This window comes from Phalangium opilio, unplaced genomic scaffold, assembly GCF_054372755.1.
Source record: "Phalangium opilio isolate 3A_F unplaced genomic scaffold, DU_Popi_V2 ptg000209l_1, whole genome shotgun sequence".
Classification (NCBI taxonomy): Eukaryota; Metazoa; Arthropoda; class Arachnida; order Opiliones; family Phalangiidae; genus Phalangium; species Phalangium opilio.
Window position 1 is genome coordinate 22,347,899 of NW_028324217.1, and position 24,459 is coordinate 22,372,357.

Consider the following 24,459-nt stretch of genomic DNA (forward strand, 5'->3'; position numbering starts at 1 on the left):
CGACTGTGCATAAATAACAAGTATACATGTAACGTAACATCAGAAGAAGTTCATTAATTTAATTACGAAATTTAATTTTTGCGTTATCAAGGTGTTTAACTCAATTTATTATTTTACTAATTCTGATTAAATACACTAGTCGAACGCGTACATATTCGTATAATTCAAAATACTCCACGTCATTAAACTAGAGTCCGACGCCGCGAAAAATAAGTCGGCGGCGGCGTTTGCACAGTTTAGGCATATTGGCGACGGCGCGCCGCCGGCGCGCCGTTCTATAAACCGGCGGCGGCGTTGCATACAATTTTATTGGCGGCGGCGGCGTTAGAGGCGTGTAAGTTCACAACGAGTGATTAATGTCGTATGTAGTTCTCAGTTGTGAAGTGGTGGTGTTCACAAGATCAGTCCATGTTCGAAAATACTGGTTGAAATCTCTTGAAACTTTAATGTGATTTGCAAAATAATGTTTGGTATTTTTGTGCGAAGTTTAAAATGTTTCTCTTTCCTGGCTTTTTGTAAGAACATTAGAACGAAAATTAAGCATAATTTAATGGCTTAGTCTCAAACAGTTTAAATTTATTTCCTTCAGCTTCACTGGTTCGAATCTCTTGAAATTTTAGTGAGAGGCATATTGAAAGGTTTTAAATTATCGTGTAAAATTTCAAAGTTTTGAAACGAATAGTTGTTTTCGTAAAATTTTCCTAAGCGACTAAATAGGTTGTAGGATTATGCACAAACAAAATTTTTTGGAAGTGAATTGTTCGTTTAAAAATTTTGAAACTTTGCATCATAATTTAAAACCCTTCAATATGCCTCTCACTAAAATTTCAGGAGATTCGATCAAGTGAAACGGAAGAAACCTTTAAACCGTTCGAAGACCAAGCCCTTTAATTAGGGCTAATTTTCGTTTTAATATTTATTAAAAACTATAAAAGGAAATGATTTGAAAATTTCCAAAAAGTAGCAAACGTTGTTTTGCACATCTCTTTAAAATTTCAAGAGATTTGAACCAGTTGTTTCAACATTCTGCCTAAATAACTGTGTTCCTCCCATAGCCGGCCTATGGCTCCTTCGATTTTTCGAGCGATAAAGCCCAAAATTACCAACACGCGCTTTTACATAGGAAAAACATTGGCGTGTGAAGCCAAAGAGTGATCCAGTGGGCTGTGGTTGTAGCAAGGAAGGCAGAAATGAGAACCAGTCAAGGATAGGAGTCTAGATCCGTGGAGTACAAATTTATTATGACTAGAATTTTTAAACTGGTCCCTCCTCAACTTTCTTAAAAGTTCTCAATTAATAAACTGATCCCAAGGACCTGTAAACCCCGGATTTAGAATAAAAAAAAAACTGGTCAGAGCAATTATTAAACTGGTTTTGGACCTGTGGACCTGTGCTATTTCCAAGACTGGTTGGCACGCCCATGGAATACTGAAGGACCGATGGCAGCCCATAGAGCCCCATACTAAGCGACTAAACGACCAACGTTAAGCTTACTTCCCCCTTTTCAGCCCCAAAATGAAGGGGGGTTATGAAAAATGAAAATACCGAGTCAAATCCCCGAAAAAGCTAGCGCCATCTAGACAAAATGAGACGTTAGATGCTTCCCTCTTTAGAACGTTGATTCCCCCATGATTCCCCCACTATCCGGTTTGCTACTATTTGCCGCTAGAAGGCGAATTATCAAGTATATTTCAACTTTCTCCCCCTGCCATCCGTCCTTCAGTATTGGTTCGTCCATGGCACGCCGGCGTACGCCGGTGATATTTCGGCGTCGCGGCGGGGCGGCGCGCTGTTTAAAAGTACGTACGGCGGCGGCGGGGTTAAAAACTGGAAATGTGGCGGCGCGCCGGCGTACTATCGGCGGCGTCGGACTCTACATTAAACTGACTCCAAAATCACCTGATACAAAACATCCTTTTGAACTTAAATTTTTCTTCATATTCAATAATTTCCGTGGGAAAATTTAAAGGTAAATAATCATCATCATTCTCCATAGAGTAATAAACCACATCATCAGATTCAAAATCATCCTCTTCGGTCATTGGTTGAAATTTCATCATGACGTAATCACGACCGCGAGTGAAGTAAAACGCCGCACTTATAACGACGAACAATATAAACAATCCAAGGTTCTTTTTCTTAACCCTAATTATCATTTTAAACATAATTTCTGTCTAAATCATTGATTATAATTAAAACACGTGATTAACGAAGCGACTAGTGACGTATTTCCGTCAGCCATGCTGAGTGGTTCGAGGCCATGGTGGGAAATAAGGATTTTTTTAAAACTGGACATTGGGCCAGCGACCCCCCTGGCCTGGAGTAAATAAACTGGTCCATGACCATTGACCAGGGCGCGGCGTTTGCTAAACTAAAGAAGTGGGTAATTGAAATAGTTGAGAGATAATAATAGGACTCTGGCTACCCTTGAATTTCCTTAGTGGTCCCGTGGACCACTGACCCCCCTCCGATTTAATTTTTAAACTGGTCCAGGCAATTTTTAAACTGGTCATTTGCCCTGTGCCACCGGCGCCCACCGCCTTATTTCCCACGCTGTTCGAGGCTGAATGTGGGCCTAATCAAATATAAATAGTTTTTCACCAGTGTGAATGCGTTGATGTCTGATCAAACCATTCTTCGTCGTACTTGCATAGCCACACTGATCACATTTGAAGGGTTTGTCACCACTGTGAATGAGTTGATGTGTGATCAAATTAATTTTCTGCGTGAAGGCATAATCACACTGATCGCATTTAAAGGGTTTTTCACCAGTGTGAATGCATTGATGTCTGATCAAATCATCATTCCGCGCACCTGCATAGTCACACTGATCACATTTGAAGGGTTTGTCACCACTGTGAATGCGTTGATGTCTGATCAAACCATTCTTTGTCGTACTTGCATAGTCACACTGATCACATTTGAAAGGTTTGTCACCACTGTGAATGAGTTGATGTGTGATCAAATTAATTTTCTGCGTGAAGGCATAATCACACAGATCACATTTGAAGGGTCTTTCGCCGCTGTGAATGCGTTTGTGTTTGATCAAATTACTCTTGTTCTTGTTACCATAGTCACACTGTTCACACTTGAAAGGTGTTTCACCACTGTGAATGCGTTGATGTCTGATCAAATCATCCTTCCACGCACTTGCATAGCCACACTGATCACATTTGAAGCGTTTTTCTTTGATATCCTTTCGAATGTCAAGTTCAAGCTCCCTTTCATTTTCAGGTGAACATTTGTATGTAGTTGAACATTTTTTCTTGGATTTTCCTACAGAAAGGAAATAAATTAAAACTTCAAATGATATCAAACAACTCGCATCACAAACATTTCAATGTTCAAAGGCAATTGATATAACAGTTTATGCTTAGGCTTAAGGTCGAGCTAAAGCCAACTTGGGAAGGGGGAGGGGTTTTTCATATGCGTTTAGTTTCTGCTCATTTCCAAGCAAGTGTTTCAAATAAAAAATTTCAAGACTTTACAAACCGAAAGACAACATTTCAAAGATTACAACAAAATTGTGAAAAACTTTTATTTTTGAAATTACATCAAGTTAAATGACATTAAATTTAAAGTTACTAATTCCAATATATCTTGTCTTTCCGTCGTTTAAATTGCATAAAATTTTGCATACACGCGCATTTACACCTACGCTAGTGGTTAATCGAGACAGTTTTGCAAAATGTTGAGAACGTGGAAGATTCAAACTTGATCCCACGTTAGACACTTGTGTAATACAGAATGCAAACTTCCCCATAATATAGGTATAATAAAATATACGTGACAATATGAACAGCCATATTCTGCCATTAAACCTCTGTAGGTGCATGATAACACCTACTAAGAAGTGAAAAAACACAACCATGAATTCAACGGTAAAGTTAAGCTTAGCGACAATCTTGCTGTCTCTCCTGTTTCTGCTGAAATTAACTAGCACAAGAAGTGATGACGAAGTTAAAGTAAGAAAAGGAGCAAATTATGATTAATCAATTATTATGGTAAAAATATCATTCTTTAATAGCGAAGATATAATTACTGATATACCATTTGTCATATTAAATATTGTTAATTATACTTTAAAAAAAGGGTTACACTAAATATTGTCGTGAAGGTTTCATAAATAACTAACACAAACATCGTATTACTACCAGCTTAGGTAGGCTTGTTACATTCCACAATTTTGTAAAACCGTGTAGCCTGCCCTGTGACTATTCCGTCACGAATCACGATAGGTTTTTTAAATTTTATAATTTTTCTATGAACGAAAACATTTTGTTAGTGAGCAACTACTACAGTTGTCAAAAACAGTAATATGTGAAACTAAAATGAAAACACGTTGCGAATTAACACATTTTGAAATGGTTCTTTCCAAGCAAGGTTCGTACGAAATTTTTACATTCAAAATCCCTGACTTTTCCAGGTTATCCCTGACCAAATTTTCGCAATATCCCTGACCATTTTAAGGTATTTACCAGAGCCCACTTTTCACACCTGGCTCATATTTAGCATTGCTCGAAGCATGGTTTGATATACCAAACGAAATCCCTGACATATCCCTGACTTTTTAGGAAAATGTTTTAAATCCCTGACTTTTTCCGCTATTTTCCATATCCCTGACTTATCCAGGTTTTCAAGGTTATCCAGGTTCCGTACGAACCCTGCCAAGTTTTAAATTAGTGAGTATGCTTAAATACAATCCATTTTATTAGTCCAAGTGACTATTACGTTGATGTCTGATCAAATTACTCTTCTGCGTGAATCCATAGTCACACTGATCACATTTGAAGAGATTTTCACCACAGTGAATGCGTTGATGTCTGAACAAATCACAATTCCGCGGGCAAGCATAATCACACTGATCGCATTTGAAGGGTTTTTCACTACTGTGAAAGCCTTGATGTCTGATCAAACTAGTCTTCCACGCGCTGGCATAATCACACTGTCCACACTTGAAAGGTTTTTCACCACTGTGAATGCGCTGATGGCTGATCAAATCACTCTTCCACGCACTAGCATAGCCACACTTATCACATTTGAAGGGTTTTTCTCCACTGTGAATGCGTTGATGTGTGATCAAAGTACTCTTGCGCTTGCTACCATAGTCACACTGATCACATTTGAAGGGTTTTTCTCCAGTGTGAATGCGTTGATGTGTGATCAAATTACTCTTATTCTTGCTACCATAGTCACACTGATCACATTTGAAGCGTTTTTCTTTGGTATCCTTTCGAATGTCAAGTTCAAGCTCCCTTTCATTTTCAGGTGAACATTTATATCGAGTTGAACATTTTTTCTTGGATTTTCCTACAGAAAGGAAATAAATTAAAACTTCATATGATATCAAACAACTCGCGTCACAAACATTTCATTGTTCAAAGGCAAGTGATATAACAGGTTATGCTTAGGCTTAAAAACAAAGGCAAACGAAACAAGTTCAGAAACAATAACCGATGTCCGAGTCGAAATAGCGGTTACCAAAGGTTTGACCTTACCAAACCTAATATACGCGTTGAGACAGTGGCGGGTTTAACGGTAAGCGGACTAAGCGGCCGCTTGGGGCCCCGGGATGCATGGGGCCCTGAATTAAGCAGAATTAATTTTCTTCCATTAACAATATTTTTTTTTTTTCGAAGTAAAAAATGGAGGAGACTAAAGGTGCGTTTTCAAAGGCGCGTGTTGAGGGTAAAAATCGAGCGGGTGCGAGAAAAAATTAAAAATTCTCGCACCCGCTCCGCGAGCAACCGTTTTCATTAAAGCGATATTTTTTGCGGGTGCGAGTAAAAACCGCGAGCGGGGAAAAAAATCGCTACCCGCTCCGATCAGATTCAATTAGATATTCTCGCTAAGCGTTTTTCTTTCTCGCTTAATGTTTGTGATGTCATATTTTTCATAGCCAATAGGAGCGTCGAAAACTTCGGCGCGTGTTTTAAGTGCAGCGCGAGATTTAAAAGTCTTACGTTTTAAGCCTAATTATTCCGAGTTTTAAAAGTGAATATAAAAATGGGTAAACAATTAATTATATGACTAATTCGAGCTGAGAATAAAGGAGTTTTAGATGAAAAGAAAGAAAAATTGATAGATTTAGTTAGAAAAAAGAGACATTATATGGAGCTTATGGACACAGATTTAAAGAGAATAAATGGATGGATGAAGCGACGAAAATGGAGATGAATAGTAGGTTTTTTTGTGATATAGGTGTTTTTCTTCAGCTAAAATGTTTACTATTTAGAAAACGAATGTAAAACATTTACTGAAAAATTAGGCTTAACGATCTCTCTGTGCACGTTTATCGCGCACATGAAAACGGTTTGCAAAAAAGTATCGCTAAAGAAAATTTCTTAGCGAGAAAAAAAAAATCGCGTGGTCCGCTTCTCGCTAAAAAATATCCTCAACACGCGCCTTTGAAAACCCCCCTTACTAGTTTTAAATGGAAATAAATGACGAATATTTTCCCTTTCAGTATTTTACCAAGAAGGGATTTATATAAGAAGTCGCGAGATTTTACGCTTCTACTCTTACGCCGGTGTCAGTGGGCAAGTAAGCCCCACCCCTTTCATGCCCGTCATTGCTCTGGGCTTTCCCATTGGATCCCATGGGGATAGGTTATACGGACGCGAATGATTCCGACTAGAGAAAAAGCAAACCTCGAGCAAAGAAAACAGAAAATGGAGGCTGGCCGCGGTGCCGAAACCAAAGAGAGAGAGAGAGAGGGAGATAGAAACGCGCTTTATAAAATCCGCCGAAAAATGGGAAAATAGGGGGGTAGTAAAAACATTTTTCGGTACGTTTAGTTTTAGGACGCTCATCCTTTGTGCATGGTGGATTGACCTCCTCGCCTTATCTCTGTCATCCCCTACGTTAACTATGCGCGAGAAAGCTGCGCTCAGGCGCCGCGGTGTACCGTATATTTAACCCCGTTTTCACAACGCATGGATCACGGCTGCCTATACCGATTCTCTCTCCGCCTTTCTCTCCACTTTGCTGTAACTTTACGACGGTTGCCTATAATTGTCATGAAGAAGTAAGTTAAAGGTTTTGAACTTATCTTGATGGATTTTGAATATGTGTATCTATGTGAAAATCGTTCGTTCTGTAATTGTTTCTAAATCGAATCAAGTGTACTATACACCAATGATTTCGTGAGTTCCAAAAACCAAACCAAGGCTTAACGAAAAGGTAAAAGAAATAGATGGTGGAAAACATGTAGCGTTTTTCTTTGCGGTAAAAACGAGCTGCTCCGAGACGGCGGCGCTGTTGCAACCATAAGAGTGTAGATGGATTTTAAGACTCCTGAAAAACGTGTAGGGTGGTCGAAAGGACCAAAAACCCCACTTCACGGAGGTCGCGGGGTTTTGGGAGAGAAAAACGTTCTCCCTTATGGAATGGAAAGTTTTCTGAGTCACGCTCTCCCCATACCCCTTTTTTGTATTGAAGCTAGTTTTTTTTTTTGAAGAAAGAAAGGTAGAAGAAAAAGAAGAGCGCGAGTGGAAGGATGTACTTCCTCACGAAACATTAAAATTTTCATTTTTAAACTTAAAGAAGAGTATTCGTGATTATTTCGGAACTAATATTACAACAGGCGCGTCTTACAATGACCCAGTCGCTCACTTCCGGATTGATCCCAACCGCTTCGAGTCTAGAGACGGAGCGCCTGAAGACGTCACAAAACCGCTCTGAAAAAACTTTTGTCTTTCATTCGGAGCAACTACATTCGGTCATCCGAGCTAGAGCGATGACGTAACACGTAAATTTGAAGCTATCTCGGAGCGCTCTCAGGCGCCCCAAAAAAACGATATAAGATAAAATTCTAAGTCCCGGCTCCTTATCCACCCCCCCACCCATTAAGGGGGGATTGTCGACTATCACGCGCGCACCGGACGCTATTTTAGGCCTTCTTATATAAATTCCATCTTACAACTACTATTTAATTTTAATATCTTGAGTTTGGGGGCCCCAAAATGGTTACCGCTTGGGGCCTCCACTTGACTTAAGCCGCCACTGCGTTGAGAACGTGGAAGATTCAAACTTGATCCCACGTTAGACACTTGTGTAATACAGAATGCAAACTTCCCCATAATAAACGTATAATAAAACACACGTGACAATATGAACAGCCATATTCTGCCATTAAACCTCTGTAGGTGCATGATAACACCTACAAAGTAGTGAAAAAACAGAAGTACGAATTCAAGGGTAAAGTTAAGCTTAGCGACAATTTTGCTGTCTCCTGATGTTTCTGCTGAAACCAACTAGCAACAGAAGTGATGACAAAGATGAAGTTATTAAAGAAGCAAATTAAGATTCAATGCAATAACATATTAATCAATTATTAGGGTAACATTTTTATTCTTTAATAGCGAACATGATATTCCATTTTTAATATAAATATTGTTAATTATAGTCAAATAAAGGGCTATATTCAATATTGTTGGTGAAGGATTTATAAATAACTAACACAAACATAGTATTACTACCAGTTTCCCGTTAAGACATTAGGCTAGTTACATTTCACAATTTTATAATACGATAAGAAGTGATGATGAAGTAAGTAAGGAAAGAAGCAAATTATCATTAATCAATTATTATGGTAAAAATATAATTCTTTAATAGTGAAGATATAATTACTGATACACCATTTGTCATATTAAATATTGTTAATTATATTTTTTTAAAAAAAGGTTACATTAAATATTGTCGTGAAGGTTTTATAAATAACTAACACAAACATCGTGTTACTACCAGTTTTCCGTTAAGACGTTAGGCTTGTTACATTCCACAATTTTGTAAAACCATGTGGCCTGCCCTGTGACTCTTCCGTCACGATTGGCTTTTTAGTTTTTAATAATTTTTCTATGATCGAAAACATTTTGTTAGTGAGCATCTACTACAGTTGTCAAGAACGGTAATGTGTGAAACGAAAATGAAAACACGTTGCGCAATTAACACTTTTTGAAATGGTTCTTTCCAAGTTTTAAATTGCTGGGTATGCTTAACTACAATCCATTTTATTAGTCCATGTGATTATAACGTCGATGTCTGGTCAAATTACTCTTTTGCGTGAATCCATAATCACACTGATCACATATGAAGGGTTTTTTCAACGCTATGAATGCGTTGATGTTTGATCAAACTAATCTTCTGTGCACATTTATAGTCACACCGAGCACATTTGAAGGGTTTTTCGCCGCTATGAATGCGTCGATGTCTGATCAAACTAATCTTCTGCGTGCTGCCATAATCACACTGATCACATATGAAGGGTTTTTCGCCGCTATGAATTCGTTGATGTATGATCAAATGAACCTTCTGCGTACCTTTATAGTCACACCGATCACATTTGAAGGGTTTTTTTACAATTGTGAATATGTTGATGTCTGGTCAAATTACTCTTCCGCGCACTTGCGTAGTCACACTGATCACATTTGAAGGGTTTTTCACCACTGTGAATTCGTTGATGGATGATCAAATTAATCTTCCACGCACTTGCATAGTCACACTGATCACATTTAAAGGGTTTGTCAACACTGTGAATTCGTTGATGCCTGATCAAACCATCCTTCCGCGTACTTACATAGTCACACTGATCACATTTGAAGGGTTTTTCACCACTGTGAATGAGTTGATGGCTGATCAAAGCATTCTTCTGCATGCACGCATAATCACACTGATCGCATTTGAAGAATTTTTCACCACTGTGAATGCGTTGATGTTTGTTCAAATTACTCTTGTTCTTGCACGCATAGTCACACTGATCACATTTGAAGGGTTTTTCACCACTGTGAATGCGTTGATGACAGATCAAATCAGTCTTCCGCGTACATTCAAAGTCACACTGATCACATTTGAAGGGTTTTTCACCACTGTGAATGCATAGATGTCTGATCAAATCAGTCTTCCGCGTACTTGCAAAGTCACACTGATCACATTTGAAGCGTTTTTCTTTGGTATCCTTCCGAATGTGACCACGTTCAAGCTCCCTTTTATTTTCAGGTGAATATTTGTATCGAGTTGAACATTTTTTCTTGGATTTTCCTACAGAAAGGAAAAAAATTAATACTTCATTTGATATCAACTCGCGTCACAAACATTTTGATGTTCAAAGGCAATTGATATAACAGGTTATGCTTAGGCTTAAAAAAACACAAAGGCAAACAAAACAAGTTCAGAAACAATAATCGATGTCCGAGTCGAAACAGCGGTTTCCAAAGGTTTGACCTTACCAAACCTAATACATGCGTTGAGAACGTGGAAGATTCAAACTTGATCCCTCGTAAGACACTCGCGTAATACAGAATGCAAACTTCCCCATAATAAACGTACAATAAAATATACGTGACAATATGAACAGCCATATTCTGCCATTAAACCTCTGTAGGTGCATGATAACACCTACAAACTAGTGAAAAAACACAAGTACGAATTCAAGGGTAAAGTTAAGCTTAGCGACAATTTTGATGATTCCTAACCTAATATATGCTTTGAAATTGTGGAAACTTCAAAAAAAAAAACATTCTATGGTAATAAAAATAGACTTATAAACAGATTCTATATTATTTGTTTCAATGATATTCCACGTGAACCTAGGAGGTGCACAAACTATGACTGTTGAATATATTTGCAGTGATGTCATCAGGTTCGATCAAGGAGCGGGAATGGAAGCTTTCCCCCTGATTCGATTAATTAAACTTATAGAACTGTCCGAGTCTCTATTTAGAGACAACGCACAATCTGCTTTATGCCTTAGTGTGAATTTTAATTTCGATCCAGCCCGAGCCGTTAAATCTTTGCAGACAATTGTAATTAAACATTAATGTGCATTGAACATTACATTATCTAAAGAAACTTTGTTAAACAGCCCGATATGTATGTACCTATCCTATGAATGTGTTTATGTGCAATCAAGCTACTCTTCCGAGTGCTTCCAAAGTCACACTGATCACATTTGAAGGGTTTTTCGCCACTGTGAATGCGTTGATGACAGATCAAATGATTCTTCATCGTGCTGGCCTAATCACACTGATCACATTTGAAGGGTTTTCAGCACTGTCAATACGATTGTGAATGCGTTTATGTATGATCAAATTACTCGCACGATTACTACCATAGTCGCACTGATCACATTTGAAGGGTTTTTCACCACTGTGAACTCGTTGATATATTATTGAACTACTCTTGTGCGTGCTGGCATAATCACACTGATGACATTTGAAGGGTTTTTTCACCGCTATGAATGCATTGATGTGCGATTAAAGTACACTTACGGGCAGTAGCATAGTCACACTGATCACATTTGAAGGGTTTTTCACCACTGTGAATGCGCTGATGGATGATCAAATCGTTACCAATTTCCAATTTATTCGGGCACCCCCTCTCTATTGCCAAAGTATTTTGGGCCGAAATAAGCACCAGTGATGATAAGATAAGAGTGAAGATCCTTGGGAAAGCGATCATTTTAAGGGTTTGTGTCATTATTCAAGTGCTACAGTTCAAATTATGGAGAATCTTAAAAATAACATAAAAAGTGTGAACGTTTCGTCCAACACATTTAAATATGTTACAACCACAACGACTGAAAATTAGCATAGATTAGCGGCTTTTTGCCCAAGATTAGTTTTCATCTAACTTTAAAGCGGAATTTTTCGGCCTGATTTTCCGGCAGGGAGTCTGTGTCTCCCACATTCGCGATTTTTGGAAGATGAAAGCCTAACAAGGTCGATCTCATAGCAGTTAAATCATGTTGGTGTCTGATCAAAGAACCGTTCTCAGAGCTAGTATGGTCACACTGATCAAGTTTGAAGCGTATTTCTTCAGTACCATGTGACGTTCAAGATCACTGTTATATTCAGGAGAATTGTAACAGGCAGTCTTGGACATAGGCACAAGCGCGCACTTTAGTTACAAAAAATAATCTTCCGAGGGAATAAAATATCGCTCGGGATAAAATAGTTAAAAGTTTAGAAATTTTATTAACATGTCTTTCTACATCGAAGTCTCAAGAAGAAGTGTTTTTTTTATCCCCTCTCAGCCAGCTCTCTTCTTTTTCACCTGGGTCCCAAACCCAAAAAGGGTTTTTCTCCTACGTCATTATTATAGGGCAAAAAAGTAGTAAACATGTTTATCAAGAGAGCTGTCCGCTTACAGAGGAAAAATACTGGAAAGAGGAATTTTGGGTATAGGGTGGAAAATTACTCATTACAACTCAATAATGACCAATAAAGCGTCAATAAACAAAATCACAGTGTCTAGAACAAAATTATAACATAGCCAAAGAGGAACGCGTACAGAATGTAGGAACGCCTAAAATAAGAATAATAAAAAAAATACAGCATGTAGTAACGCGTACAATAAGAAAAAAAAATTACAGCATTGAGTAACGCGAACACAAAAAAAAAAGACAGTATCTAGTAACGCGTAAAATAAATTTTTTTTTTTACAGTATAAAGTTATCCAAACAATGAAAACATTTTAAAACAAGTAATTACAATAATAATAATAGTCATAGACAAAATTTAACATACTTTTTAATTGGGATATCGTTTAATTGGTTTGGTTAAGCGTTTTGGACGCAGTGGGGGTGAAACAGGGTCATTAGTTTTTACGTCATTGGACACATGAGAACGATGAGCTCTAGACCTAACGCCTTGAGATTCACTGTTAAGCCTCGTTGTAGCGCATGGGGCGGGACTTAAAGTTCTAGCGGGGGTTCGTGTATCCGATTCGGAACTAGGAGAATAATTACGCTCACGATAAGGCTTGAGGTGAGAAACGAGATGGGTACCTACATCTAAAATTTTCCCATCCCGTTTACCAACTAGGACATAATCCAGTTCGGAAATGATTTTCTGAATAGTAAACGGCCCTTCCCACTTCGGGTCCAACTTCTTTGTAAACCGCTCGCTTTTATTTGACAAGTGGTGCGTTTTCAACCATACTTTATCGCCAACGTCATAAGTAATATGGCGATGACCCTTATCGTACGCGTGTTTTTGTGTGTCGTGAGCCTTGGCGCGAGCAGACAGGACGTTTTCATTGACCGCGACCTTTTCTTTTAATTCGTCAACGTATTGGGCTATAGGAGTGGGTTCTGTATTGTCAGATTTCGCTAAGACGCGCTGCAAAGGAAGACTCATCTCTCTGCCAGTAAGCATGAAATGCGGACTATAACCAGTTGAAGCATTAACAGAGGAGCGGATAGCTAAAGCGAATTGGGGTAAATTAGCGTCCCAGGTTTGGTGAGCGTCACCAACGTACGAAGCTATCATAGTCTTGATAGTGCGATTAGCAGTCTCAGTAAAGTTGCTTTGCGGGTGATAAGGTGTGGTGTTATTAATTTTGACACCCCAATCACCACAAGCAGCGATGAACTGTTTGGAGTTGAACTGCTTGCCATTGTCTACTATTAAAAGACGCGGTACGCCATAACGCGTATAGATTTCATCCGAAAGCTTTCGGGCAATAACACTAGACGTTCCCGCTCTCAAGGCAAACAATTCAACATACTTGGAAAAGTGATCTACCACCACCAACAAACAAGTATTGCGCTTTGTACTTGTTGGTAATGGACCCATCAAATCCGCGCCAATGACTTCCCAAGGGCTAGTGGGTATGATCGTGGACAAAAGACCAGAAGGTTTAGTGTTGCTAATCTTATATTTCTTATATTTCTGGCAGGTTTCGCAAGAATTTACATAAGCCTTGCAGTCAGAAGCCATATCATCCCAATACGCCGTGTTACGCAAGCGATAGAGGGTTTTTTCATAACCCAAATGACCTGCTGTTGGGTGATCATGTAATTCATACAACACCGCAAATTTAAATAGGGAAAACCAGGACTAATAAAATAAAATTTTAAGGAAGTTATTTCACTCTTACTGCGATCTTCACGGGTGAATTCTTGAAGGTTTGCGATAATAGAAGTATAGTTCAGTCACAGTTCTTCTAATTCATTAAGCACTTTATAATCCTATTGGTTTGAGGCCACGGGCCCTGCGGTTGAAAAGCGTCATTGGCCGATTTTCGGGAACGGAAAGCGTTGTTGGCCGATTTTCGGGAACGGAAAGCGTCGTTGGCCGATTTTTGGGAACGGAAAGCGTCGTAGGCCGATTTTCGGGAACGGAAAGCGTCGTTATTTGATCGTCGGGAACGGAAAGCGTCGTTATTCGATCGTCGGAAACGGAAAGCGTCGTTATTCGATCGTCGGGAACGGAAAGCGTCGTTATTCGATCGTCGGGAACGGAAAGCGTCGTTATTCGATCGTCGGGAACGGAAAGCGTCGTTATTCGATCGTCGGGAACGGAAAGCGTCGTTAGTCGATCGTCGGAACGGAAATCGTCGTTCGCCGGAATGGGAAACTTCGTTAGGCGGAACGGAAAGCGTCGTTCGCCGGAACGGGAAACTTCGTTAGGCGGAACGGAAAGCGTCGTTCGCCGGAACGGGAAACTTCGTTAGGCGGAACGGAAAGCGTCGTTCGCCGGAACGGGAAACTTCGTTAGGCGGAACGGAAAGCGTCGTCCGCCGGAACGGGAAACTTTGTTAGGCGGAACGGAAAGCGTCGTTCGCCGGAACGGGAAACTTCGTTAGGCGGAACGGAAAGCGTCGTTCGCCGGAACGGGAAACTTCGTTAGGCGGAACGGAAAGCGTCGTTCGCCGGAACGGGAAACTTCGTTAGGCGGAACGGAAAGCGTCGTCCGCCGGAACGGGAAACTTTGTTAGGCGGAACGGAAAACGTCGTTCGCCGGAACGGGAGCGTCGGTTCTTCAGCCTGGAGTCATCTGTAGACTTCGGGTTAAGGGTATCTTCGGAGTAGGCACACACGTCGGTATATTATGGCCTGCCCCGCGCCTCCACCATTTTGTAACAGGCAGTCTTGGACATAGGCACAAGCGCGCACTTTAGTTACAAAAAGTAATCTTCCGAGGGAATAAAATATCGCTCGGGATAAAATAGTTAAAAGTTTAGAAATTTTATTAACATGTCTTTCTCCATCGAAGTCTCAAGAAGAAGTGTTTTTTTATCCCCTCTCAGCCAGCTCTCTTCTTTTTCACCTGGGTCCCAAACCCAAAAAGGGTTTTTCTCCTACGTCATTATTATAGGGCAAAAAAGTAGTAAACATGTTTATCAAGAGAGCTGTCCGCTTACAGAGGAAAAATACTGGAAAGAGGAATTTTGGGTATAGGGTGGAAAATTACTCATTACAACTCAATAATGACCAATAAAGCGTCAATAAACAAAATCACAGTGTCTAGAACAAAATTATAACATAGCCAAAGAGGAACGCGTACAGAATGTAGGAACGCCTAAAATAAGAATAATAAAAAAAATACAGCATGTAGTAACGCGTACAATAAGAAAAAAAAATTACAGCATTGAGTAACGCGAACACAAAAAAAATGACAGTATCTAGTAACGCGTAAAATAAATTTTTTTTTTACAGTATAAAGTTATCCAAACAATGAAAACATTTTAAAACAAGTAATTACAATAATAATAATAGTCATAGACAAAATTTAACATACTTTTTAATTGGGATATCGTTTAATTGGTTTGGTTAAGCGTTTTGGACGCAGTGGGGGTGAAACAGGGTCATTAGTTTTTACGTCATTGGACACATGAGAACGATGAGCTCTAGACCTAACGCCTTGAGATTCACTGTTAAGCCTCGTTGTAGCGCATGGGGCGGGACTTAAAGTTCTAGCGGGGGTTCGTGTATCCGATTCGGAACTAGGAGAATAATTACGCTCACGATAAGGCTTGAGGTGAGAAACGTGATGGGTACCTACATCTAAAATTTTCCCATCCTGTTTACCAACTAGGACATAATCCAGTTCGGAAATGATTTTCTGAATAGTAAATGGCCCTTCCCACTTCGGGTCCAACTTCTTTGTAAACCGCTCGCTTTTATTTGACAAGTGGTGCGTTTTCAACCATACTTTATCGCCAACGTCATAAGTAATATGGCGATGACCCTTATCGTACGCGTGTTTTTGTGTGTCGTGAGCCTTGGCGCGAGCAGACAGGACGTTTTCATTGACCGCGACCTTTTCTTTTAATTCGTCAACGTATTGGGCTATAGGAGTGGGTTCTGTATTGTCAGATTTCGCTAAGACGCGCTGCAAAGGAAGACTCATCTCTCTGCCAGTAAGCATGAAATGCGGACTATAACCAGTTGAAGCATTAACAGAGGAGCGGATAGCTAAAGCGAATTGGGGTAAATTAGCGTCCCAGGTTTGGTGAGCGTCACCAACGTACGAAGCTATCATAGTCTTGATAGTGCGATTAGCAGTCTCAGTAAAGTTGCTTTGCGGGTGATAAGGTGTGGTGTTATTAATTTTGACACCCCAATCACCACAAGCAGCGATGAACTGTTTGGAGTTGAACTGCTTGCCATTGTCTACTATTAAAAGACGCGGTACGCCATAACGCGTATAGATTTCATCCGAAAGCTTTCGGGCAATAACACTAGACGTTCCCGCTCTCAAGGCAAACAATTCAACATACTTGGAAAAGTGATCTACCACCACCAACAAACAAGTATTGCGCTTTGTACTTGTTGGTAATGGACCCATCAAATCCGCGCCAATGACTTCCCAAGGGCTAGTGGGTATGATCGTGGACAAAAGACCAGAAGGTTTAGTGTTGCTAATCTTATATTTCTTATATTTCTGGCAGGTTTCGCAAGAATTTACATAAGCCTTGCAGTCAGAAGCCATATCATCCCAATACGCCGTGTTACGCAAGCGATAGAGGGTTTTTTCATAACCCAAATGACCTGCTGTTGGGTGATCATGTAATTCATACAACACCGCAAATTTAAATAGGGAAAACCAGGACTAATAAAATAAAATTTTAAGGAAGTTATTTCACTCTTACTGCGATCTTCACGGGTGAATTCTTGAAGGTTTGCGATAATAGAAGTATAGTTCAGTCACAGTTCTTCTAATTCATTAAGCACTTTATAATCCTATTGGTTTGAGGCCACGGGCCCTGCGGTTGAAAAGCGTCATTGGCCGATTTTCGGGAACGGAAAGCGTTGTTGGCCGATTTTCGGGAACGGAAAGCGTCGTTGGCCGATTTTTGGGAACGGAAAGCGTCGTAGGCCGATTTTCGGGAACGGAAAGCGTCGTTATTTGATCGTCGGGAACGGAAAGCGTCGTTATTCGATCGTCGGAAACGGAAAGCGTCGTTATTCGATCGTCGGGAACGGAAAGCGTCGTTATTCGATCGTCGGGAACGGAAAGCGTCGTTATTCGATCGTCGGGAACGGAAAGCGTCGTTATTCGATCGTCGGGAACGGAAAGCGTCGTTAGTCGATCGTCGGAACGGAAATCGTCGTTCGCCGGAATGGGAAACTTCGTTAGGCGGAACGGAAAGCGTCGTTCGCCGGAACGGGAAACTTCGTTAGGCGGAACGGAAAGCGTCGTTCGCCGGAACGGGAAACTTCGTTAGGCGGAACGGAAAGCGTCGTTCGCCGGAACGGGAAACTTCGTTAGGCGGAACGGAAAGCGTCGTCCGCCGGAACGGGAAACTTTGTTAGGCGGAACGGAAAGCGTCGTTCGCCGGAACGGGAAACTTCGTTAGGCGGAACGGAAAGCGTCGTTCGCCGGAACGGGAAACTTCGTTAGGCGGAACGGAAAGCGTCGTTCGCCGGAACGGGAAACTTCGTTAGGCGGAACGGAAAGCGTCGTCCGCCGGAACGGGAAACTTTGTTAGGCGGAACGGAAAACGTCGTTCGCCGGAACGGGAGCGTCGGTTCTTCAGCCTGGAGTCATCTGTAGACTTCGGGTTAAGGGTATCTTCGGAGTAGGCACACACGTCGGTATATTATGGCCTGCCCCGCGCCTCCACCATTTTGTAACAGGCAGTCTTGGACATAGGCACAAGCGCGCACTTTAGTTACAAAAAGTAATCTTCCGAGGGAATAAAATATCGCTCGGGATAAAATAGTTAAAAGTTTAGAAATTTTATTAACATGTCTTTCTCCATCGAAGTCTCAAGAAGAAGTGTTTTTTTTATCCCCTCTCAGCCAGCTCTCTTCTTTTTCACCTGGGTCCCAAACCCAAAAAGGGTTTTTCTCCTACGTCATTATTATAGGGCAAAAAAGTAGTAAACATGTTTATCAAGAGAGCTGTCCGCTTACAGAGGAAAAATACTGGAAAGAGGAATTTTGGGTATAGGGTGGAAAATTACTCATTACAGAATATTTGCAAAGAGTTGAACGCTGCTTCTCGGATTTTACTTCAGAAAGCAAGCAAATTGAAATTTGTCACACTTTGAATCAAACTGTTCAATAGCACTTGATAAAACCGGTCATGCCGAGTACTAAAATTACACCAAGTTAAAGAAAACACAAGTTCGGAAAACAAAATTAATACCGCTCCGAATCGAGATGACTATCTCCGAAGATTTTACCCATCTGAGAGTGGAAACTAATGGTTATTAATTATTAAGAAAATATTTAAGGTTTTAGTCTATTGCAATATATATATGTTTATAAAATATATTGGAAGGGAAAATGATGACTGCCATTATTAAAAGACGTTATAATGTCCTCTCTTCTGGTTTGTTTCTAGGTGATCGAGTTTAAATGCAAGGAACTGCAATTCGTTAAAACGCAACTCCAAGCACTTGGACTGGCGTTACCCTTTTGAGCAGAATATGATGGTGGAGAAAGTGGAAAATTTTCGATAAGTCGGATATCATAATTTTAGGATATGATGGCCACTTCTCCGAGGAAGGTAGTCACTCAGTGTAAGCGGTGTATGTGACAAAATCGCGATTTACTTATTGCAACGATTGAGTCAGAAGAAAAGAAATCGTCTTGGATAGTTAGCAACGACTTTAACATTATTTTTCCGAAAAGCTCAACCCAAATCTCAAGGATGTTTACCTTAACACCATTTTCTCTTTAAAATCCTTGTTTCCCCATACATTAAGTAATTTTCAATGCATTACAAATGGTGTCCATTACATTTTCAATAATAGATAGTTTCATATTTCATTATCAGTAAGACCAAAAGCGGTAAGGCTTCACACACAAAGTATGCATCTTGGGCCATAGGTGTTATTATTGTTATTGTTGAAGGGGGTGGCGCGTCGCCGCGCCGAGCACCGATACCAAGGGTATATTGTGCGCCCCGAGCTTGTTAGACTATGAAGAGTCCTGTCGCCTCGATGAATCGGAGAATCCGATTGGCCGAGACAGTAGAGAACTGGTGAGGTTCCATAGTATGCATGTCGAAATGCTCGAACCTCATGGCCGCGAGGTAGTCGCAGCTACAGAGGATATGGGAGGAGGTTTCCTCTACCTCCCGGCAGAACCTACAGAGTGGGTCATCAACGATGCCCAATAAGTGCAGGTGTCTATTCAGCCGGCAGTGTCCAGTGAGGAGACTGGTGACCAGCCTAATTTTGTTTTTGGTGAGGGCAAGCAGTTCCTTTGCCCTAGTGATAGAAGGACCCGGGACAAACTCCTTGGCCTGTCTCTGTCCATCCATGTCAAGCCAGAGCTGCAGTTGAAGTGCAGACATCCGGCAGTGAATCATATGGCGAATGATGCCATGGGGGATGGGAACCGCAGGCTCTGGTCCGAAGAACTTCGCCTCAGCCCCCCTTTTGGCATACATATCAGCCCTCTCATTGCCCAGGTATCCGCAGTGCCCTGGCACCCACAGCAATTGAACCTTGTTGCGGGCAGCCAAAGAGCCCAGCAGATCCAGACAGCTGAGCACCAGTCTGGAATCGACAAGGCACTGATTCAGCGCCTTGAGGTGGGCCATAGGTGAGCTACACGATATATTCGCAACGCCTCGTATAGAACCTCCTAGCACGCGAAGGACAATTATTCGGTGACGCGGTTCCTTCGACACTACCTCAAGAACCGATTAACCACTTACAAATATTCGATAACTGCTAAAGTTCTCTTAAATATTCTTTAGATGAAATTATTCACAGTTTCAAAGACCATTGGGAGTAAAGCACTAAGGTCTTATCAATCTGAGCAACGTTTGCTTGGGCTCCTTAAGACACCAAGGACGGCCGGGTACCTGCATTTTTAAAAGGGAATTTTGTCTCCTCCGGTGGCCACGGAGCTCAGTCTGAACCGCTGAATTTAAGTAACCAAGTTTTGAGCTTAATATTATTCGCAGGGACAATTTTCCGTTTAAATTTAAAGTTAAAAACGTATTAATTTAAATGAGACAAAATTTTTAGAAACTTAAGATTTAACATGCTAAAGATTGAGGATGAGGTTGAAAAATCCCAGGGAAGACAGAAAGTAATCAGGGTTAGAAAGGACGGGGTTAAAAAACCTGTTAGGGGAACTACCACTAGAAAATTTCGAAACATCCTCTGTTTTTGGTGAGGTTTCTACCGTAAGTGGCTCAATTTTGACGATTTTTGAGTCTTATGTTTCAGTCCCGAAAATCGTTGCTGACCCTAAGCGTGAAATGACTTACCAATTTCCGAACTGGCAGAAGTTGTATTACTTTCGGAACTACTTGACGAGCTACTTTCGGGTGTATCAGAGCTGGACACTGAAGTATTATCTTCAACTTCAATCGGTTCTTCTGGTAAATCGCTTGGCAAGCACAGTTTCAAAGTTTCATTTTGTCTATCATCAGTTTTCTTTGAATCGGTCGAGGTGTTTTTGGACTGGTTATCATCAAGATTCTCCTCTAGGGCTTCTTCCTGAGAATTGCTTTCCTTATTTGCGTCAAGGGACGACAATTCCCCATGTTTTTCAAGGCACAATTTCTTGGATCGAGTTGCTATTCTCTCATTTCCTCTCTTGGTCGAAGAAATTCGTGATTTGGGATAAGAATTGTTAACGCTAAGATTGTTCTCGGGAGGCGAATCTGTCGTTGGGACAGGAGACATATCCAACTGCGCTTCGCCTTCAAGGTTAAGTAAAGGAACACCGTCACGGCATTTGAGTTTAGGAATGCATAGTTTCATAATTCGCGCATTTTTTGAGGTAGTTTTAGTTTGGGACGTGTTTCCTTTGCCAATCTCCGCATCACATTCAGGTGATTCTTCCTTAATGTCTTCTTCAGTCAGAATTCCTTCGATATTGCAAGCACCTTCGGCTTTTACCAACGAACCTTGATGATCAAAACGAAAAAATAAATCAAACAGTTTCATCAAACTGGAACTACATCAGGTTGCGTGTCAGAATCACAATAATGTGACACCATACCTATCCCAAATTGCTCGAGGTTCGTGGCTTCCACTTTAAGCAGACTTTGGTCAATGTTGTTGGTAATCTCAGCTGGTATACTTTGCGAACTATCCAAATAAGAAATCGTCAAAACTGATATAGCAACAACAATAAAAGATTAATACATTTTATCAGAAGGGGATAATAGAAAAAGGGTGACACTCTTTAGTTATATCACGTAACATGATTCTTCCCAGGCGAAGGACCCCTTTTTGAACATTTGCTGTCCTGCTCAACAAACTTCAGATGGGCATCACACAGGGTTGTTGATTTTTTTGATTTTTTCAAAAAAATCAAAAAAATCGATTTTTTTGATTTAAATCGGATTTTTTTGATTTTAATTGATTTATTTGATTTTTTTTGATTTTTATTGAACTAATAGATAGTAAATTACCAAGATTAAAACTTTTGAGTCAAAATTAACCAAAAGCAAAATAATCATGACATTTCAGCAGCTATTGGATATTATTACTATTCAAATGCTTGTATAAAAAGACTAGCTTGACCTCTATTTCATTTCCTAGCCTTTCCAGCAAGACAAACTGGAGTTCTGGGAAAAACTTAAACTGAAATATACCAAAACCATGATTATTTTTAATTTTAGGTCTTTTCTAGTTAAGTTTAGTTTCGAGTTTCTTAAACTACTTCTTGGAATCTTAGAAAACATTTTTTAAAAATAAAAATATATTCTTGATTTTAATCAAATGATTTTTTTAAAAAAATCGCTTGATTTAAATCATGATTTAAATCAGTGATTTAAATCAAACTGATTTAAATCAAACAACCCTGGCCATCACAACGTGGGGTGAATTCTATAACTGTTTGGTATTTGCTAAATCCTCAGCAATCAACTCTGCACAAACCTTGATTGTCTTGACGTGGGACAAAAATGACCACAAGCGCATGCGCCTTGGCAAATAGTTAAGCGCCAATAGAGTAATAATGAGGGAACTATTTAACGCGTGTGATTTGGTTTAATAGTAACCTTGCTCCAAATATAAAATGATGTTGGGAAGAATCATGTTACAATTACCCCACTTCTCCCTCGAAGCATTACATACATACTTCTGATTTTATTCACGATTCTCAGGACAAGGCTTAACGAATCAAGTTTTATGGACGACAATTAGTCAGTCAAATAAAATATTATACTTGAGCTTAAACTTAACCATAGCCGAGACTTGACTATAGAGCTATTTCAGTGGGGGAAAAATTTCGTCTGCTACGAAAATTGGGCCTGCCTTTGAGTGTAGGGCGGACATTTTGTGAGGGTTTTCTCTATGGGCAAATAGCATGGGTGACGTAGCCATTACCCCCTCTGAAATAGCTCTATGGTTTAGTTCAAACAAGTGACACTAGATGCTCCCATAGTCGAGGGGTGGAGCTGGCAGGCCTGCTTAGCTTAGCATAAGCAAAGGCTAGTTTCAGCTCCGCCCTCGTTGACAAGTTCTCATTGGTTTTTTGTTTTATATACCTTTGTAATTGTTCTTCTGTTTGTTGATTTATCAGAACAGGATGAGACAATTCCTGTTCATTCAGTCCTAAATCATTTTCAACAGGTTCTGATTTCACGCGTTCAATGTTGGCTCTTTCGTGTATTCCACTTTCCTCCTAAGTTATAAACAGTTAACAATAATTGAACTAACACTTTTAACCTGATTCTCTTTCACATCGACTTTGAAACTGAAGAATGTTACAAACCATCAGATCCTTGATTTCACTTTCCAACTCCTTAATGACCCCATTGAGCCGCTCAATTTCGTCCAGTTTCTCATTTATCGCAAATAAAATTGTCATTCTCACTTCTTTCATGTTTGATATTAAACCATTACACTGAAAAGGAAATAGACTGCGTTACAAAATAGGACTTTCTTAAATGCAGAATGTCTTTTAAAGTGTCCAGAAAGAAAACAGAGAAACCAGTGACGTCAACAAAGGGGGGGATCAGGAGGGGTTTTTCGTCAAGGGCGCCACCAGAGGCTTGCGGGCGCGGTAGCTTCGCAAGAACTATAAGGAAGGCTGCAGCTTGTGTGTGTGGGCATACAGCTCCCACAAGGCTTTTGTGGTGCCCTTTAATAACGCTATAAATGGTCGAGGGATGTGTGATAGGCTTAATGTGTTCTAATCACCCACCAATAAACATTGGTTTACTTAAGGTTTTTCTATTGCGATTTATACTTTAAAGCAAATATCAGCTACTGTGGCGCCCCTAACACACTGATTAACCTTCTACACACCAATTTTATGTAGCCAAAGGCAGGAACCAATCAGAAATCGTCCTGAAGGGCGGAGCTAGACCTAGTCTTTGATAAGCTTATTGGGTCAGTCAACTCCACCCCTCGACTATGGGAGCATCTAGTGCCGTTTTTTTACACTAAACCACAGTCACAGCTGAGACTGGCTTTAAAGGGATACTAGATAATAATAATAATACTAGATTGGATGTCTCATGCTGTACTGGCCAAAACGCTATAGAGTAATGGCACCTCCCTGCCTTTGGCTACGTTACGCTCTATGAGAAATTAACATGGAGTGCCACTACTCTACAGGCTTTGAAACTCACCTTGGCTTTTAGTTGCTTTATTTGATCATCTTTGCTTAAATGATGACAGTTACAATCATTCGCCTCCATTTCCTATAAACAAAGTCCAGTTTTTTGAAATTTAAAATTCCTGCGCAAACCACGGATAATTTCTCAAGTACCTCTTTAAGCGCCACACTTTGAAGACTTATTAAACTCATTTCCGAAATGTCTGACTCTAAAGACATAACTTTTCCTTTACGAAAATCATTCCCCCAATGTTACCAAATAAATTGAGAGAGAAGACAGAAAGGCTATAAGTTATAGAATAATAAAATTTAATGCGAAAATTCCGAAACCCCTTCAGGTTGGGGCCAGTTTCGGTTTAAATTGTGTAGCAGTCATGGTAGCAGACGATGGTATAAGGGCGGCACGCTACCACGCTGGGCTGGCAGCCTGGCACGGGCAATCGGGCATCAGGGTGAGAAATAAGGAAAATTTTTAAACTGGTCATTTGACCAGTAGAGCCCAAGGGTTTTAATTAAAAAACTGGTCAATGACCACTTAATATTTCTACATACTGTCAGAGCTGCACTGAAATGGCTCTAGGGATGGTTTTATATACTGCTTATTTGTTTTATAAGCATTAATTTCTGTAACCCACTACTGGGAATTATTTTTTACTAAAGAACGGGAATTTAAATAGTGGTCACGGTGA

General features: G+C 40.2%; 2 protein-coding genes across 3 annotated transcripts in view; both read right to left on the minus strand.

The window, feature by feature from the left end:
- The window catches only part of LOC149621289 (uncharacterized), a 115,325-nt gene extending 111,265 nt beyond the window's left edge, over nucleotides 1–4,060 (minus strand). Inside the window, exons 1-2 of the mRNA XM_089854746.1 lie at nucleotides 4,051–4,060; nucleotides 189–3,276 (exon numbers count right to left, since the gene is read on the minus strand). Coding sequence (XP_089710872.1) covers nucleotides 2,576–3,276; nucleotides 4,051–4,060 — 711 coding nt within the window. The 3' untranslated portion in view covers nucleotides 189–2,575. The remainder of the gene's footprint in view (nucleotides 1–188; nucleotides 3,277–4,050) is intronic.
- LOC149621300 (uncharacterized) lies at nucleotides 3,380–24,212 on the minus strand. 2 transcript variants are annotated; one of them, XM_089855262.1, is made up of 7 exons: nucleotides 23,924–24,212; nucleotides 23,784–23,855; nucleotides 22,922–23,053; nucleotides 22,695–22,831; nucleotides 21,200–21,288; nucleotides 20,460–21,104; nucleotides 3,380–5,310 (listed from the first exon to the last, which is right to left on the minus strand). In XM_089855262.1, exons 1-7 carry the CDS (start codon nucleotides 23,987–23,989, stop codon nucleotides 4,712–4,714), a joined length of 1,740 nt encoding a protein of 579 aa, XP_089711388.1. In that variant the 5' UTR covers nucleotides 23,990–24,212; the 3' UTR covers nucleotides 3,380–4,711. The 2 variants fall into 2 exon arrangements, with proteins under 2 accessions (XP_089711388.1, XP_089711387.1); XM_089855261.1 differs by lacking the exon at nucleotides 3,380–5,310 and adding an exon at nucleotides 8,317–10,038.
- Nucleotides 24,213–24,459: the final 247 nt, after the last annotated feature.